Source organism: Mercenaria mercenaria, chromosome 10, assembly GCF_021730395.1.
Source record: "Mercenaria mercenaria strain notata chromosome 10, MADL_Memer_1, whole genome shotgun sequence".
Classification (NCBI taxonomy): Eukaryota; Metazoa; Mollusca; class Bivalvia; order Venerida; family Veneridae; genus Mercenaria; species Mercenaria mercenaria.
In genome coordinates this window covers 56,103,403-56,121,970 of record NC_069370.1, presented here as the reverse complement: position 1 = coordinate 56,121,970, position 18,568 = coordinate 56,103,403, and the positions used below count along the sequence as shown (strand labels likewise).

General features: G+C 35.8%; 1 protein-coding gene across 14 annotated transcripts in view; it reads right to left on the bottom strand.

Annotated features, from left to right (window-relative positions):
* LOC123561495 (LIM and SH3 domain protein 1-like) overlaps nucleotides 1–18,568 on the bottom strand; it is a 49,678-nt gene that overhangs the window by 11,925 nt on the left and 19,185 nt on the right. For 3 of the 14 annotated variants that reach the window (XM_045353905.2, XM_045353914.2, XM_045353916.2), the window contains 4 exons: nucleotides 17,556–17,567; nucleotides 15,522–15,659; nucleotides 11,989–12,048; nucleotides 3,953–4,000 (listed from right to left, as the gene is read on the bottom strand). In XM_045353905.2, the coding sequence (XP_045209840.1) occupies nucleotides 3,953–4,000; nucleotides 11,989–12,048; nucleotides 15,522–15,659; nucleotides 17,556–17,567 (258 nt within the window). Of the gene's footprint in view, nucleotides 1–3,952; nucleotides 4,001–11,988; nucleotides 12,049–14,238; nucleotides 14,281–15,521; nucleotides 15,660–17,555; nucleotides 17,568–18,568 lie in introns of all 14 variants that reach the window. The other 11 variants (XM_045353906.2, XM_045353907.2, XM_045353913.2 and 8 more) reach the window with 5 other exon arrangements.

Below are 18,568 nucleotides of genomic sequence, written 5' to 3'. Positions count from 1 at the left end.
ATCAATAAAAAATAATGATAGTTAGCATCCTGGACTCTAAATCAGAATTTCACTATTAGTAGCCAGTGAAAACTTATATAAGGTGGAGAATGAATGATTTCAGGAATACAGTCTTCTGTCAAAATCGTCATGAGGAATATTCCGACCAAAAGGATCAAACTCTATATTTGTGTAGAACCGAATGGGCTCAGTAATTTTTACTAAATAAACTACTGCTCTTTACTGAAGACTTGAATAGTTCAGTCCAAAACAGACAAAAAAAAATTTAGGGTCCACCATTTTCACTTTGTAAAATGATATACATGTATGTATGTTTGTATGCTGAAAATGCAAAACTAGAATAATGACACTATAGTATTACTTGTATATTATTAGGGGAACAAAATCTTTAAATACTGTCATTTATATGCCTTGTATTCTAGTAACACCACTTGTGTACAGAAGAAAAAAAAAGAGCCTTGACAAACCTACTCTTTCCTATATCAACCAACTTTTACAGCAAGTGCATGTCCCTTGCAGACTATTTCACAGTTGTCAAAGTAAACATATAACTTAATACAATGTACAGCCATTTAATGTAAGTCTAGGTCAAAACTGAAGTAACTGAATTTAAAAAGCTGAAAAGCTGAAAATGTTAAAGCAACATGTAATTTAAGAAGCAAAGAATAAAATGACTCCTTGAGAGAAAACTCCAAAATCTGAAGTGTATGGAAAGTCAGAAACTAGTTAGCATTACAGTTCTACCTGGCTACATGTAACTAACACAAACATATAGACAAAATAAATCTTCACAAATGCTCAAACGTAGACAGCGACTCGCATCAAATGAAATACATGCTCTGGTAAAACAGCAACCATTCTCATGCAATATTCAATACCAACACAACAAACATTATCACCTAACTTTCATTTACTAATAAAAAGTATGTTTTACACTTCTTATGTAGAGATGCATACCAAGTTACATAACCAGCCAGAATGCAATTTTCTATCTCCTGCACAGTGGTCTCCCCTTAAAGTAAAGAGATCTCTGCCATCAGGACTTGATAAAGTCTTTTTTTTTATCATTTGTTATTAGATTTGGGTTACTGAAACTGTGCGACACTAACGGATTAAAGACTACTGTGGGTTATACAATGAAAAATAAAAAAAAAAACAAATAAGAAAATGATAAAGGGGAACACCGATCTTTCTAAGTCACAAATAGATCAGCAAAATTCTCAAATTAACCATGGTATTTGTATCAGTACTGATTAATGTAGCACAAGGGGAAATAATCTCTTCGGGGAGTTAGGGCAATTTTGGAAAAATTTTCCTTTTAAACTGGTAAGCAGTTAACATTTCATAATAAGGCGGAATCTCTGTTAACTGGAAAGCAGAAAACCTTACTGGTCTAGAATATATTATTTTGACAAAAAAATAAAAAACTAGAAAATGCTTTTGTAAAAAAGCGCATGTCTCCCCCAATGCAAAGTCCTATAGGCAAGAAGTCAATAGGGGTCAGGAGCAAAAATCAAAGAGACACTGATGGTTGGCTGCAATAGGGATCATCTACTTGGCATGTCCAGTCATCCCGCTAAATTTCAACACTCTTGGCCTAGTGGTTCTCAAGTCACTGTTCAGGCTCCTGTGACCTTGACCTTTGATCAAGTGACCTCAAAATAAATAGGGGTCAACTACTCTGCATGTCCAGTCATCCTATTAAGTTTCAACATTGTAGGTCAAGTGGTTCTCAAGTTACTTCCAAAAAATGATTTTACATGAACAGGCCACTGTGACCTTGACCTTTAACAGACTGATCCCAAAATCAATAGGGGTCATCTACTCTGCATGTTCAATCATCCTATGAAGTTTCAACATTCTGGGTCAAGTGGTTCTCAAGTTACTGATCAGAACTGGTTATCAATGTTCAGGCCCCTGTGACCTTGACCTTTAACGGAGTGGCCCCAAAAACATTAGGGGTCATTTACTCTGCATGAACAATCATCCTATGAAGTTTCAACATTCTGGGTCGAGAGGTTCTCAAGTTATTGACTGGAAATGGTTTTCCATGTTCAGGCCCCTGTGGCCTTGACCTTTAACAGAGTGACCCTAAAATCGTTAGGGGTCATCTACTCTGCATGACCAATCATCCTATGAAGTTTCATCATTCTGGGTCAAGTGGTTCTCAAGTTACTGACCGGAAATGGTTTTCAATGTTAGGGCCCCTGTGACCTTGACCTTTCACAGAGTGACCCCAAAATCGTTAGGGGTCCTCTACTCTGCATGACCAATCATCCTATTAAGTTTCAACATTCTGGGTCAAGTGGTTATTGACCAGAAATGGTTTTCAATGTTCAGGCCCCTGTGACCTTGACCTTTAATGGAGTGACCCCAAAATTGATAGGGGTCATCTACTCTGCATGTACAATCATCCTATGAAGTTTCAACATTCTGGGTCAAGTGGTTCTCTTGTTATTGATCGGAAATGGTTTTCCATGTTCAAGCCCCTGTGACCTTGACCTTTGATGGAGTGACCCCAAAATCAATAGGGGTCAATTACTCTTTATGACCAATCATCCTATGAAGTTTCAACATTCTGGGTCAAGTGGTTCTCTAGTTATTGATTGTAAATGGTTTTCAATGTTCAGGCCCCTGTGACCTTGACCTTTGACAGAGTGACCCCAAAATCAATAGGGGTCATCTACTCTTCATGATCAATCATCCTATGAAGTTTCAACATTCTTGGTCAAGTGGTTCTCTAGTTATTGATCGGAAATGGTTTTCAATGTTCAGGCCCCTTTGACCTTGACCTTTGACGGAGTGACCCCAAAATCAATAGGGGTCATCTACTCTTCATGACCAATCATCCTATGAAGTTTCAACATTCTGGGTCAAGTGGTTCTCTAGTTATTGATCGGAAATGGTTTTCAATGTTCAGGCCCCTGTGACCTTGACCTTTGACGGAGTGACCCCAAAAACAATAGGGGTCGTCTACTCCAGCAGCCCTACAATCCTATTAAGTTTGAAGGTTCTAGGTCAAATGGTTCTCCAGTTATTGCTCGGAAATGAAGTGTGACGTACGGACGGACGGACGGACAGACAGGGCAAAAACAATATGTCTCCTGAGGGAGACATAAAAATCTAATTCAGAACCTCTGCAAAACTTGACTTTTACTTTGGATCTTTTGGATAGAGAGCTTCCAGCATACCATGCTGTTCATTTTATTTCTCATAAAACTTTTGTAGAGAACTGAACTTAAAGTGACAAAGAACTGGAGATAATCTGAAATATTTGTGTTCTGTGAATCGTAAGACAACTGATTAACGAAAACATAAAAAAGAAGGAACTGAAAGCAGATAATGTATCTGTTTACAGTGCAACAAATGAATAAGAAAGTATTAAAGAAAAAAACATCTACAGGTATCTTTGCTACTAGAAACAAAACACTTTCTAAATATGCAAGTTCAGCATTTTCTCTACAAACAAAAACCAGAAACAAGCATTTCTGCAACTAACAATTTAAAGGAAAATTTAGATCACCGACTACTGTATAAATGGAGAATACATGTAATTTCCTACTCCTATAAGCTCATAATGTTCTTCAGTCAATATTAATTTAGTCAATTTTATTTTTCTGAAGCAGTGTCCATTAACTGTTCTCCAGATTGACCAGCTATTTTTAGCATCAGTGCAATACTGTAATTTATGTACAGTTTTTTATTAATATTAAAATCATACTCCCTTAATGGCAAGGTTAGGAACTTTGCAAAATTAGCTTTTTGAACAGTTTTTTATTATTCAAGTGAACATGCGCAATATCATATGAAATCTTGTACAACCTGGCAAGTCATAATTCATATGTTACACAAAAACACTGGGTGATCTAAACTTTCCTTCCATACAGAATTCCCACAGCACACATCCCAGACGGTGATATATTAGTAGATAAAGCAGCAATGCTATACTCACGTCGTGCCTGATCCTCATCGCCAGACGAGGAAAACCTCTGAACACGATCTATAGAATGTATAACACGTCAATCACCATGCTTCATTCACTCTTTGTTATAACTATATAAACGTAGGCACCATGCTTCACACACAGTGCAATCTATGTACAAAATTTGGTGCTCCTTAAACAAACACCAAGCATTGAATACAGTGCAAACTATGCACAAAAACTGTGTCCTTGTCATTTTATAATTAAAACATATTAAAGCAGTAGTATCATGCTTCAAACTCATTCAGGGTCACACTGGATGATATAACTCGAAAAACAGTATCACAATGCCTTGAATGTGTTTAATATGCATAAAAACTGGTGTTACTTGACTACAAATGGTCTGGTAAAACTTCAAACAAGAGGGCCATGATGGCCCTATATCTCTCACCGAGTTCAGTTGCTTGCTTAAGCTATGTGACCCACTAGGCCGGGGTGGGGGCGTAATTTGAACATTCTTGGTAAATGACTAGTACACAATGCTACATACCAACTAGAAGACCCTTTTGTAGAAAAGCGCATGTCTCCCCCAATGCATAGTAGTAACAGGCAAGAAGTCAGTAGGAGACAGGAGCCAAAATCAAAAGAGACACTGATGGTTGGCTGCAACAGGGATCATCTACTCGGCATGTCCAATTAATGAAGTTTCAATATTCTGGGCCTATTGGTTCTCAAGTAATGGATTAGAAACTTTTTTCCGTGTTCTGGCCCCTGTGACCTGAACCTTTGATCGAGTGACCCAAAAATAATCGGGGTTATCTACTCTGTAAGCCCTATCATCCAATGAAGTTTGAAGGTTCTAGGTAAAATGGTTCTCCAGTTATTTATTGAAAATGAAGTGTGACGGACAGATGGCCCCTGTGACCTTGACCTTTGAACGAGTGATTCCAAAAACAATAGGGGTCATCTACTCTGTAAGTCCAATCACCCTATGAAGTTTGAAGGTTCTAGGTCAAATGGTTCTCAAGTTACTGACTGGAAATGGATTTCCATTTTCAGGTCCCTATGACCATAACCTTTGACTGAGTGACCCTGAAATCAATAGCGATCATCTACTCTGTATGTCCAATGATGTTTTAAAATTCTGAGTCAAGTGGGTCTCAAATTATTGATCGGCAATAGTTTTCCCTATATAAGTCTTTATAAACCATGTGACCTCCAGGGCGGGGCCATATTTGACCCTAGGGGATAATTTGAAAAATCTTGGTAGAAGACCACTAGATAATGCTACATACCAAAATATCAAAGCCCTAAGACCTGTGGTTTTGGACAAGAAGATTTTCAAAGTTTTCCCTATATAAGTCTATGTAAACCAGGGTGGGACCATATTTGAGCCTAGGGGGATACTTTGAATAAGCATGGTAGAGGACCACTAGATGATGCTACATACCAAAATTCTAAGCCCTAGGCCCTGTGGATTTGGACAAGAAGATTTTTAAAGTTTATCCTTTTGGTTGCCATGGCAACCAGAGTTCTGTATAGAATTCAATTCTTTGAATTTTTTTTAAACAAGACCATCAGAGGAACATCCCTGTGAAGTTTTTATCAAAATTGGCCTAGTGGTTTAGGAGGAGATGTTGTTTAAAGGAAAGTGTGGACAGACAGGTGACGGACGGTGAGCGATCACAATAGCTCACCCTGAGCACTTTGTGATCAGGTGAGCTAAAACATAAGTACAATGAAAACTGTTATAACTAATAGTGCATAAAACTGTTTGTAGTAATGTACAGTAGAAGGTATAATACAAAGCTAGCATGCTGTCTACTGCAATACTGCAATTAGCACGTTAAAAACGACAAGAGCTATAATTTGTAAAACACATATGTCCCTAATGTAGGCCAGTCGAATCTTCAGTCTGGCTATCACTATTACCTTGACTTTTGACCCCAACATACCAGAAATCATCTACTGACCATAGGCAATCATCCATTGTAGTTTGTGGACTGTAGTTTAATGTATTCTACTTCTGACCTACTGACCCCCACCCCCATCCCCTAAAAAAATGAAGTCATCTAGACTACTGACCACAGGGAATCATCCAATAAAGTTTGAAGCATCTTCCGTTACTGAGCAAAACCATTCTAAGTTGTCAGGTCACTTTGACCTTGACCTTTGACCTATTCATCCCCAGCAAAATAGTCATCATATGAAGTGTAAGAACTGCATGCAAAAGCGTTATTTTCATAATGAGTGGAAACTAAAATTAAAGGGGTAATCTACTGACCACAGGCAACCATCCTAGGAAGTTTGCTGACTTTCTCTAGTTAGCGAGGGGAAACAATTTTCATTTTTGAAGTCACTATGACCTTTACCTTTGATACACTGACCCCCAAAACATACCACAGGGATTCATCCTATGACACTGACTATTACAGACAAAAGCATTCTTTAGTTACTGAGCAGAAACCTATTTCAGACTCAAGGTCATTGTGACCTTGACCTTTGACCAATTAACCCCACAAATAACAGGGGTCATCACCTACTGCCAACATACAACTGTTCTACAAAGTTTGACCGTTGTATGTCTAAAAGCATTTCTAGTTATTGACAGGAAACCGAATTGTCTACTGACCAACCAATCAAACAATGAGCAGAACAATATGCCCCTCCTCTCGAACAGGGACATTAATATTAATTAGCCTAGTCCTTCAAAATCATTCTGCAGCATATCATCTAAATTTCACCGTGACCTCTTTCATATTCAACATAAGAATTTACAAAGTCACTGAGATGGTATCTGTGAGATTCATCACAAGTGAAAGTGAGAGAAGTCATTTCACTAAACTGAACTCTTCTGACAAGTATTAAACCAGTCCCATCTCTGAATTCACCAGACAGCACAGACTGAAACAATGTGACCTTAAAACAATATGACCTTGAACTTAATTCAAATCAATATATGTTGCATGATCAACCAGTGAAGCATTCTTAAAACCTCTTCTATAAAGTTATCACGAAACTTGGAATTTTTAATTCGAACAGATTTGTCATCTGTGCTCACTACCTCTCAACTGTAACATATGGAAACTCTTTGGACCAGGTACATGCAATCATGTAAGGCTACCCAGAGCAATACAGCATCCATTCCTGTAGCATTTAACACAATCAAAGCAACCAGGGAAAATATACCAGGGCAACATAACACAGGCATGTGGACTAACGACATGCAAGCTGCAGTGTCTTAATATCAACATGCAAATACTGAGTAAATGACTTCAAGTTCAAATTCAAAATGTAGGTTTTTCATGGGTAAATATATGCTTTAGTTCCCCAAACTGCTTTTCTAAAGCTATTATATAATCTGTCAAACATGTGATGTTACCCTTTTTGTTTCTGACAAATTTGACTAAAATTGAGAGTGTTCTGATCAGCCCATGCAGTAATACTGTAACGCAATACTTGAACAATACTCTTTCTTTTGAAAATATTCTAGTCAAAATATAGTAACTTGATGAACAATCCAAAGAAATGGTGTTTTTCAGTGATGTTAAGACAATTGACAAATCCACGGTGGGGAAACCAAGAATGCAACGTCATCAAAACCCAGCGCAAATGAGCTGACCACACACAAATTTACGTCGATTCAGGTCAGAAAAGTCTTGTAACTTTTTTATTACTGCAGCTTTCGACTCGAGATAAAGAGCACCGTACCCGGCCTGGAGTATGCTATTCTGCGGTAGTGTTCCATATTGTACGTATAGCTTGGTTTTTGCTCGAAAACGCGAACAGTTGGCAAAGAAGGTATGAGCTGTACCACACTTTTGTCTAAGAAAGTGAGTTTTGACCGCATTTTCGTTAAATGAGGACAATTTGAAGCTCATTTAATATCAGTGACTAGCATAATAGTCAATCATTGTTTTATTTTGCTATTTTCAAGGATATCTGACGATATTTTATTCAAAACAAACAACGTTATTAAAATGAGAACATCCACACTGACGACTTTGTTGGAGAACATCCACACTATTATCATGCACTATTTAGAAAAATCAAGACAAAACCGTTTTTGTTTTAAAATCTGACATGTGAAAAAGTAAAGTAAAAGTGATAAGTTTCACTGCATTCAATCTGCGCGTCATTCGTTATTTTGTTTCAGATGGCAGTAATTGTTTTTTTTTTATGACATACTGCAAATTTAATAATGTCAATATGAAAATATTGTTGCAATCCGTAGGGCATTTGATCTATATAAATATTTATAGTAGAGTAGATTCTACATGAATAAGATCGTGTTATATATAATAATTATAATATAAAATATAAAAATGGAAAAGAAAACATAAATCTTTTTTCCACCTTTTTAGTGTTGAAATTACTTTTCTCCAATGTCATTGCAGTATTTTTGGAATTATGGGGAAATTAATTTTGGTAAATCAAGATTTACTTTCATTCGTTTATTAACCCGGTAAGTCACATATACTGTACGCAGAGCTTAAATTTGTAAACAAAAAATAATTTTAAACATTAAACAGGTTAGCCAATAATTAGAAAAATAAAACTTCTCATCCCATTTAAATTATTTTAGCACCAATTACATATGCGAGATAACAAAGTCTATGTAAATTTCTTTTACCAAACCACAAACTTATACTTAAACACCCTTACAATTTTCCTGGCTGAACTATTATTAACGAACAATACGGCTCAAGCTCTATAAAACAGTTTGAAATTATTAAGATCTGCTAACGTGAATAGGTGTCCGCAACTAGTAAATTATTAAAACAGTCGTAACAGTATTTAGTGATTGAAATTATTTTGTCCAATGGTATTGCAGAACATTTCAAATTATGGGCAATTCATTTTAATAAATCAGCATTTGATTGAAGTGCGATATTAGGGGCTAAGCTTCAGCCGGAAAACCTGCTCTGCGGGAACACTTAAGACAGTCACAGCGGAGAGAGTATGGAAAGGTGTATAAATACTGATGAAAGTTTAAGGTGTTACATGAAAATCTTTCCCGTATGATGCTTAAGGTAGTTCGGATCCATTTTTGTTTTCTTCACTGATTTGAAATTTGATTAAACTCCCGATTTTTCCAAATTATAGAATAAACTTGCAACTTTTGGCAAATGTAAATTGATAGTGTCACGTGCTTTTTCTGCTGAACAAAATGTTTTGACCTTAAGTAACTTTTTGTAATATGTGCCTATAGGAAATCATCTTTTCAAAAGTAAATTGTCCCCAATGAACTTTTTAATGAATCTTCTCAGTCAAAAATATAAGCTACGGTCTTACATGTGATTAAATCAAATGTATAAAACCGTGTTTTTATGTTTGCCTTTATTTCAGTTTATGCAGAATTCATTTTAGGTCGATTTTGAAGGAAGTTCTATAACTTATATTCATCACTCTCAACCCCTCATTCCTGATGGGATCAATCGCCACGGGGGTATGAGAGAAGAGGCCAGTTTCCCTTTTAATGCTGAACGCCAAGCAAGGGAGCTACTGGTACCATTTTTCACGGCTTTAGTATGACGCAGCCGGGAATCGAATCCACGACCTCACGCACTCAAAGCGGACGCCCTAACACTTGGCTATAGACCTTGCCTTTATTTAAAGAGATCAAGCTGATTTAAAGACACTATTTAGAACTATTTAATGTTTGAACAATTTTAATATCATGTTTTATCTTTAGAAATATAATATTGTTGTCACGGGATTGCCATTCAATAAATGAATTTCGGTTCCGTATGCAGAACCCAGGCTTTAGTCTACGTAATGATAATACATTGTATGCCTTTCTACCGTTTTTTTTTGTGTATAAGGTTGGATTGTATTTGATATTTGAAAGAGACTTCCATTTGCTGAAATAAGATTTAAAATATCCAACAGTTATAATATTTAGTTAAAGTACTAACTATCCGTGTTTTATGCACTTTGGGATGGATATAGTTCTAAACAAAATAACAATACAGTAACTATTCCAATCCTCTATTTGCTTTTAAACTTTGTGTGCAGGACTTTTATGCGACTTTGTCTTGTTATCTTAAAATAATGTTTTTCCTAAGATGCAATCAATCTGAACACCGTGTCCTTATGCCACACTTTACACAGAGATTAATGTTAGCCTAACATGTGCTCAGCCATTGCTATATAATTTGGCAGATCTATTTTAACTGGTCTACAGACTTGCGGTAAATGGTATGAACTGCTGATTGTATGTATAGACGACATTTGTTGTTGAACAAAGTAGCTTGACTGCCTAAGACACAGCTTTTAGGAAGCATTACTGCAATAATGGTAATTAAGAGTGTGGATGTTCTCCAACAAAGTCGTCAGTGTGGATGTTCTCATTTTAATAACGGTGAATAAAATATCGTCAGATATATCCTTGAAAATAGCAAAATAAAGCAATGGTTGACTATTATGCTAGTCACTGATATTAAATGAGCTTCAAATCTGTCCTCATTTCACGAAAATGTGGTCAAAACTCACTTTCTTAGACAAAAGTGTGGTACAGCTCATACCTTCTTTGCCAACTGTTCGCGTTTTCGAGCAAAAACCAAGCTATACGTACAATACGGAACACTACCGCAGAATAGTATACTCCAGGCCGGGTACGGTGCTCTTTATCTCGAGTCGAAAGCTGCAGTAATAAAAAAGTTACAAGACTTTTCTGACCTGAATCGACGTAAATTTGTGTGTGGTCAGCTCATTTGCTCATTTCCCCACCATGAAATCTACCCTTTTTTAACCAAAGGTTCTGATGAGCAGAAACCTGTGAAAATGTATCTTTTTAAAGAATAACCACGTACAATACAATGTGTAATAAAATATTGACATCATAACAAAAAATGTCTTGTAAATAGGATCTACATGCAGAATAACGGTTAGTACTGATGGAACGACAACTTGACAAAATGTTAATTTAATACAATGTTCCACTATAAGCAATGTCATAAACTTAATGCGCTTGTAAAACTACTGAAGATGTAAAATCAAGGTCCTAGATAATGAAACTGAATTTGAGGACCAGTCGCCAAACTCTAGCATGTGATTGGTTGTTTTTCAGCATAATTTTAAAACTGACCAATGGCCAAGCTGCATCTCAGGACTGGTCTCCAATTTCAATTTTATAACTCCAGGCCAGGTAGAATGGTGAACAATAATTCTACAGCATATTAAAAAGGTTTCATATATATCCATTACACCACAAAGCTATTTCAGTCTAATGCTAAAGCAGCAATCTTAAATTAGAACAAGATAACAAGTTAGCAAAACCACAACAGGTCAGTTAAACACTAAATGTAGGCTGTATAGCACTATTTTGACTTAGCAGGGCAGAACAGATGCAGAAGAATGGCTTCAAAAGCCTTTTTCAGACAATCTAGCAAGCTACTACTATAACAGCTATTTTGACAAGGCAGGTCATCCCGACCACTTTACCATACTGCCAAGTATTGTATAATGTTTCTACAACATTCTAGATACAGGTATCATTGTAAGACAAGACTACATAATATATTCTTCCCTAAGTGGTCTTTGTACTTTCTAATGATAACAAATATTTTGTAGCCTTTAACTAACAAGTTGCACCATAATTATGTTGAGTATTCTGTACTGCATGCTTGTGTTCTTGAAATAAACACTTTACTATTACTATTATCCGTTATTGCCTTTCTGGGTTTCTTATTAAAATACGTGAGAGAATTTAATGTCAATGGAATCAGAATGTTCAGAAAAAACATTCAAAGCAAGATACTAAAGATACATAATTCGTAAAACAGGTGTTCAATCTTCAAAGCTCTTGCTAGCAAACCAGAATGGTGAGATTTAATGGTTATGATTTTTAAAAAAAATATTTAAATGACAACACGTAGCTAATTGTAACCTTAGAAGCACCGAAATTTGTAACCATGCAAGTACCAGGTATTGGATTTTACTGCCTAGACACGTTACAGGTAAAGCTCCCAATTTAGAGCGAGACTTCACAGAAAGCACCCGGTGTAGCCACACTGTTACGCTACAGCAATAATATACACTGGTTATAAACGCTACCTACTTACTTTTTACGGAACCTCTGGACACACGACGCTCACGGTCATTATATTCTTCCAGCACCTCGTCTGAGTAAATGTTACCAGAATAGTATTTCAGATCAAGAAACTTTTTTTAATGGCTATGCGTTAACTTTTTCCCTTTCAGAGTAAAGTGTAAGCATGTCACATGCCTAAATATTGTTTGCTCTTTAAGTGAAAAAGCAACAGCAGATGCAGAAAACAACAACAATTGTTTGGCAATTTCATGCATCAACATTTCAAAATGAAAGCAGGCACATTTAACAGGGTACAAATACTTCACTAGCAGTGAATCTTGTATCAAACTATATTAGTCCAAGAGTCATTTAACAAAAACATACATTTGAGCCGCGCCATGAAAAAACCAACATAGTGGTTTTGTGACCAGCATGGAACCAGACCAACCTGCACATCTGCGCAGTCTGGTCAGGATCCATGCTGTTCACTAACCGTTTCTCGAATTGTAATAGGCTTTGAAAGCGAACAGCATGGATCCTGACCAGACTGCGCAGGCTGGTCTGGATCCATGCTGGTCGCAAAGCCACTATGTTGGTTTTCCCATGGCATGGCTCATTTATGTTATGTATCATAATTTCCTGCTGATAATCCAAATTAAGAAGGAACAAGAAAACAAAAAAGAAATTTAGTTCAACCCGTTGTGTTCCCTAACAAGCAAATGTACTAGTAAAAACAGAAGTCTACAGGAAATTATGTTATTTATTTTTATATTAGTCAAAATAACATCACATAAATACTAGCAAATTATCTAAATATTTCTGACCTTCCAATTGTTTAATTGCTGAGTCATAATTATGTGTAAGAAAGAAATACTATCCCAAGACAGTCGAACCGTTAAGTTGTTCACATTAGTGGTATGTGTACAAAGTTAATGGATAGTATTTCAATGTATGATTATACTGTAAGGAAGTACATACATTTTAACTTTACATACGTTTCCTGTTTATACAATCTCTAAGACAAGTCCAGAATGATTAAATGACTGTCTTTAAATAAATTATATAACTACATGTATTATGTATAGCTTGTTCCTATGAGCAACCTCATACCTCTTAAAGCTCAAATTTACTGCGTATTCTTCCTAGTGACACTGTGTAACCTTGACTCTATAGGACTTGCGTTGTGAGTCAGACACTCTTTACAGGAAGCAGTATGTTAAGCATGTCAACCAGGATTTCACATTCAAATTAAAAAAATTCTTAATGATTAAATCTTATCATACAGTATTGTCCAAATCACATAATCCTTGCTGGAAGCTGCACTGAATAAGATACTGTTCCACGTTCAAACTGTTAAGCCCAAAACAAGGACTGTTCTTACATATCAAAAAAAATTGGACTTTTAGAAACATTTGATTTTATTCTGTACTAAAGTAATTTCAAAGAATTGGTAACTCTGTGTATTTATAAGTATTTATAAAATATGATGCACAAAATCTCAAGGTGTTTAAAATCAGTTATGATAAAAGTAATGGTTTTGCTAAAACGATGTCAAATGAGTTAAAGTATTTTTACACTTGTATGTTACCCGAGTTTATATTAACAAAAATATTAGAATACTTTGTATATGTACAAACAAAAAGTGTAAGTTCTAGGATACAATTAAGTCAAAGTACATGTAACTGTACAGGAACACCAAACTCAGGTAGACAATCAAGGTCTGTGCTAAGGCAAAACAGACCAGGCAGCTGTCATGGGGTTCAAACTCGAACAGTGTCTAAACCTAGGCAAAAACACTTGGCATATAAGTTCTAGGCCTGGGCATTACACTGGTATGGCAGGCATAGTTCAACTAACTCAAATGCTGTTTGGTGCAACAGTTTCAAACCAATCAATTCAATGCACTTGCAATATACTGTTACTGGGAACAGTGACTGTTTTACGATTTTCCCAAAAAGATATTTTTTATAGTTCTATATTCTAATTCCCAAAAAAGACTTTTATTACTCACTCAGAAATTCCAGTATTTTGATAGGAATTCTTGCTAGTATGTTTTTGACTTAAATATTACAACAAAACTGCAACAGAACTGTAAAAGAGATAGTTTTCCGACAAGAGTTTATGAAGCCAATAATTTAGAACCAGCCAACAAGATGGTCTGTGATTCTCAAATCGAAAGGTAAGCACACTTTTATGAAACTTAGGAGCTGCAAGAGCATTGAATAACCTAATGTGATCCATAACAATGGTTAACAATTGTCAAGGCACATTCTCGACTTACTGTAAAACCTCTGGGCCTGATAAGCCAGTGCTCGGCTATGATCTATACATTAAATAAATTCAGTTATACACGATCTGAATTCATCAATAATCAAAGTCCGAATTTTAGACTCAATCTTATGAACGCCAAATACTGGTATACAAATCGCCAAAAATCTATACTATTGAAATTTCTTGAGCCATCTGTAGGTAGAGAAAAATTTTTCATGCAAAATTAAATTGTTCATGCGAAGTCAAATTGCAATCTGTGCTCCCTTTTTTAATAACAGAGGAAAATGAAATATCAGCACTTTAAAAGTTTAAATTTCAGACTATTATTGATGAATGCAGGTCCCAAATGTCATACTCCTGAAACAATTGGGGTTTAGTTCTTTAATTTGAACTTTTTATAAATTTGGTTCATCTGGCCCCGTGTTCACAAAACATTTTCAGTCTCAGCTGAGTTTGATCATGAAGCTTTAATTGTCTTTTATATCTAAATAGCATGTTTAAAACTAAATTTTAAGTCAATAATTATTTTCATGTGACTATACAGTATTTATGGTCAGACTGAGTAGGAATTTAACCTTGAACTTTTAGCAAAATCGGTATTAAAATTTCAAACTCAAACTCAGCTGAGACCGAAACTTGTTTTGTGAACACGGGGCCTGGTTGTTTTTAGCATTACTGATGTTATCCTATGGCTACAATCTTCCCTTCAACATGTTATGACATAACATAAAACAATGACTGTTCTACCAACCACATTATCTAGACAGTACCAAGTGCTCAGAGAGAAGCTGATATACCTGTACACCAGGACACAATACTGCAGAAAGCACTGTTCTTCAAAGCTATCTAAAAGCTCCCTACAGTCAACATTCATTATAAAGCTCGACTCCTTACTTCAACTGCCTATATAATTTCATAAATATGCCTTGATTAAAGCCTGAATGTAAAACAAACTATGCATGCACTTGAGCTGTGCCATGGGAAAACCAACATAGTGGCTTTGCGACCAGCATGGATCCAGACCAGCCTGCGCATTCGCGCAGTCTGGTCAGGATCCATGCTGTTCGCTAACAGTTTCTCTAATTGCAATAGGCTTTGGAAGCGAACAGCATGGATCCTGACCAGACTGCGCGGATGTGCAGGCTGGTCTGGACCCATGCTGGTTGCAAAGCCACTATGTTGGTTTTCTCATGGCACGGCTCACTTGTGAAATTGAGATGACATATTTACACTTGATATTGTCATACCATCAGTCTGTTGTAAAATATTTAAAACGGATCGTGTATCCCTTACCTCGTCCAATGTTTGAGTCATACACTTGTTTAGCACCTGCAGAGTTTCTGTTCGAATATGGCGTTCCACCGCCACCATATTGCTCCGTGGTGGGGTCGTAGTCTGCAATACGGCCAGGGTTCTGTCTTATCCGCCCGGCTATATAAACAACAAAGTAATCAGAAAATGTATCCATGAAAATGTGAAGACATTTGTTTAAAATAAACGGACATTAACACAGTAAAACACAAAATTATCAATTATTAAATTTCCTTTCAGAAGTTTTTGCTTCTTCTGCAGATTTTCCTGTCACATAGCAAGTGTGTACAACTATAACTGTTGATACTTTATATCTTGGGGAAAGGTTGGTTATTATGGCACTGTGACATAGATAAAATGATCATTTTCATTTTTTTTGTATATAATATTACATAATTACAGAAATAAGAATACATACTGAAAACTAAAGCCACTAAAAAAAGTAAAATAAACTGCCAAAATAAAAAATAATTACAGCAATACTAAACATTATTTCGCGCACTTGAAAGACGTCCAAATTATCATTTGAAGCCATGCCACTCATTACCACACACCCGATTCAGAAATTTGGTCAGAAAGGTGCGACAATAGGCCGCAGTCAACCCACTGTACCAGTGACTTACCTTTATAAAATAAGAGCATTTACAAGCCTTTGAAATATTTACTTAAATGTGTTAAAACAAGAAAAAGCAATGCACGACCCAGTATAAACCACCGTTTTTAGTTATAAAGTTGTTAATACATTTGTTGCAGCCACCAAATGAAATCAACTTCAGTGCTCTCTACAGAAGATTTTAAAAGAGTAACATTTTGCATTGTTCTGTTTGATTCTTAAAACATTATATTGTGATAAAATGACTGCAACTCCTAACACCCAGTACATGTGTTAATGAATATGTGGATCTTTTCTAATGATTCAATAGTGCTCTTACATGCATATTAAGACATCATCCCAGTTTAATCCTGGTATGATAAGCAAGTATGGGAAAAAGGGAACAAATCGCTGTCACAGTTATTTCCTTGCCAGACATAGCCATGTCATTTTTTCTCACATATTAATAATTTTTTTCTATTACATCATCTAATCTACTTATAATAACATATTGTTAGTTACATAGGTTTAATATTACATGTTACAGGGTCAATTAATATTAGGATTATATAGATTTGGGAAGAAAAAGTAGCTAAATTGCAAGCTATGCAAGTAGACTTATTGTACAAAGATTTTACAGTGCTCTGAGAGAAATATCTTTGTTCACTATCATGATTGCTATGGACATACAATTTCTTTTACTTTAACTCAGAAATACTAATTTTATTTGTAACTTATTACAAGTAGCTTGGATCATCAAAAACATATTTATACTTGCATATGATGTCAGAAATGATGAGAACATACATTTTAATTTACGATTAGATTTCTACCTGAAACTCTACCATTTTATTTACATATTTACAGAGACTTTCAAGTTGGCATAATGATTTATAATTGTGTCAGTGCGACATTAAACCCAAAACAAGAAACAAAACAAATTCAGAGACTTTCAGTGTTCGGGAAAAGGCAGATTTTCACAAAATACTTTCTGCTTACTTCAAATTGATCATTTCTTTTCGGCTTAAAATTTTGTGGTTTGACAAAGAGTTGTACTGCATACAGACTTTCATCATGGATTTCAAACTTTAAAGATGAAGTTACTGGGTATATTCATCTGTTTGCTGCCCAGGGTTTAATTTTGAGTCATACAATCACGAAATAAGTCCCCAATAAACATTCATGAATACACTGCCTTTAGACCACACTGACAATGTTACATCATGACTGTTTGGTATTTGCATGAAATAAGAACTGAAAGATCAAGAACTTGTCTTCTTCTCCGTATTGTAATGCAGCTTATCAGGCAGGCAAACTTTCAGGTAGAAACATTATACAGTAAAGCAGTGAAGCTGCAAGCGATGCACAGATCTGATAATGAATATGCGATGCAAAGTTGACAATGAATACAAGTATGTATGTACCGTCATCCTCCCCTGTAGGAAATAAAATCAGTGGCTACTTTAGTAATATACATTAATATTGTACAGGTGATTTCGGTTTTTAGATAACATGCAGTATAATATCTATTGTATTATTAACTTGCGTCAAATTATGAGCATAAAGGCTATAGCTATATAATGAAAACTCAAGACTTTAAAAAAAAAAAAAACAACCTGTCAGTAAAACAAAAGATATTTCAAAGTATCTATCCTATTCTGCTGTCTGGAAAATGTGCCACATTAAACATTTTATCAGGCACTGGTGAGCAACAAGGTAGAACCACCAACCTTCTACAGAGCAGTTGGATGGCTTTTTCACTCTAAGACTAAAGCAGGGCTCAAACCCACAAAGGTGGAAGGCAAATGATTTGGCAGTCAACAACCTTGACCACTCATCTAAGTAGGCACCCAATCTAACTGGGGTGAACAAGTTGTATCACTTGAAAAGCAACAATTTTTTAAACATACACAAATGGAAACAAGCCAAAGACAACCATAGGAAAACCAGTTCCAATGCAAGTACTCCCTGAACTTAAAGCACAAGTTCAAAGGTTACACAAAAAGGATGGGGTAATATATTTAATAATTGGACACGTCCACAACATTCAGCACTAGACACAAATCATGTATTTCTATCCCTTTAACACATGTACCTACACAAATACTGTATGTAACATCAATGACTTCATGCTAACTTGCAACTAATAATCTAATTTTCCTTTTGCAAACAGACTCATATTTGAAGGAATTTTTTCAAAGAGACCAGTCCAACACTACCTTCTGCCATGCAAAGATGATTTTCACATTAGACATGTACACTATGACAGACTGTAATGTGATGTTAAGCATTTAGCAATTACACCATATCCCTGTATTAAACGTTAGTGCAGCTCAACGTCTACATGTGTTGTCAATGTTTCTAGAGATCTCCCTAAACAATGTCGACGGCAACAAACATTTATCACATTTCCATGTCATTGTACAGTCATGCGATA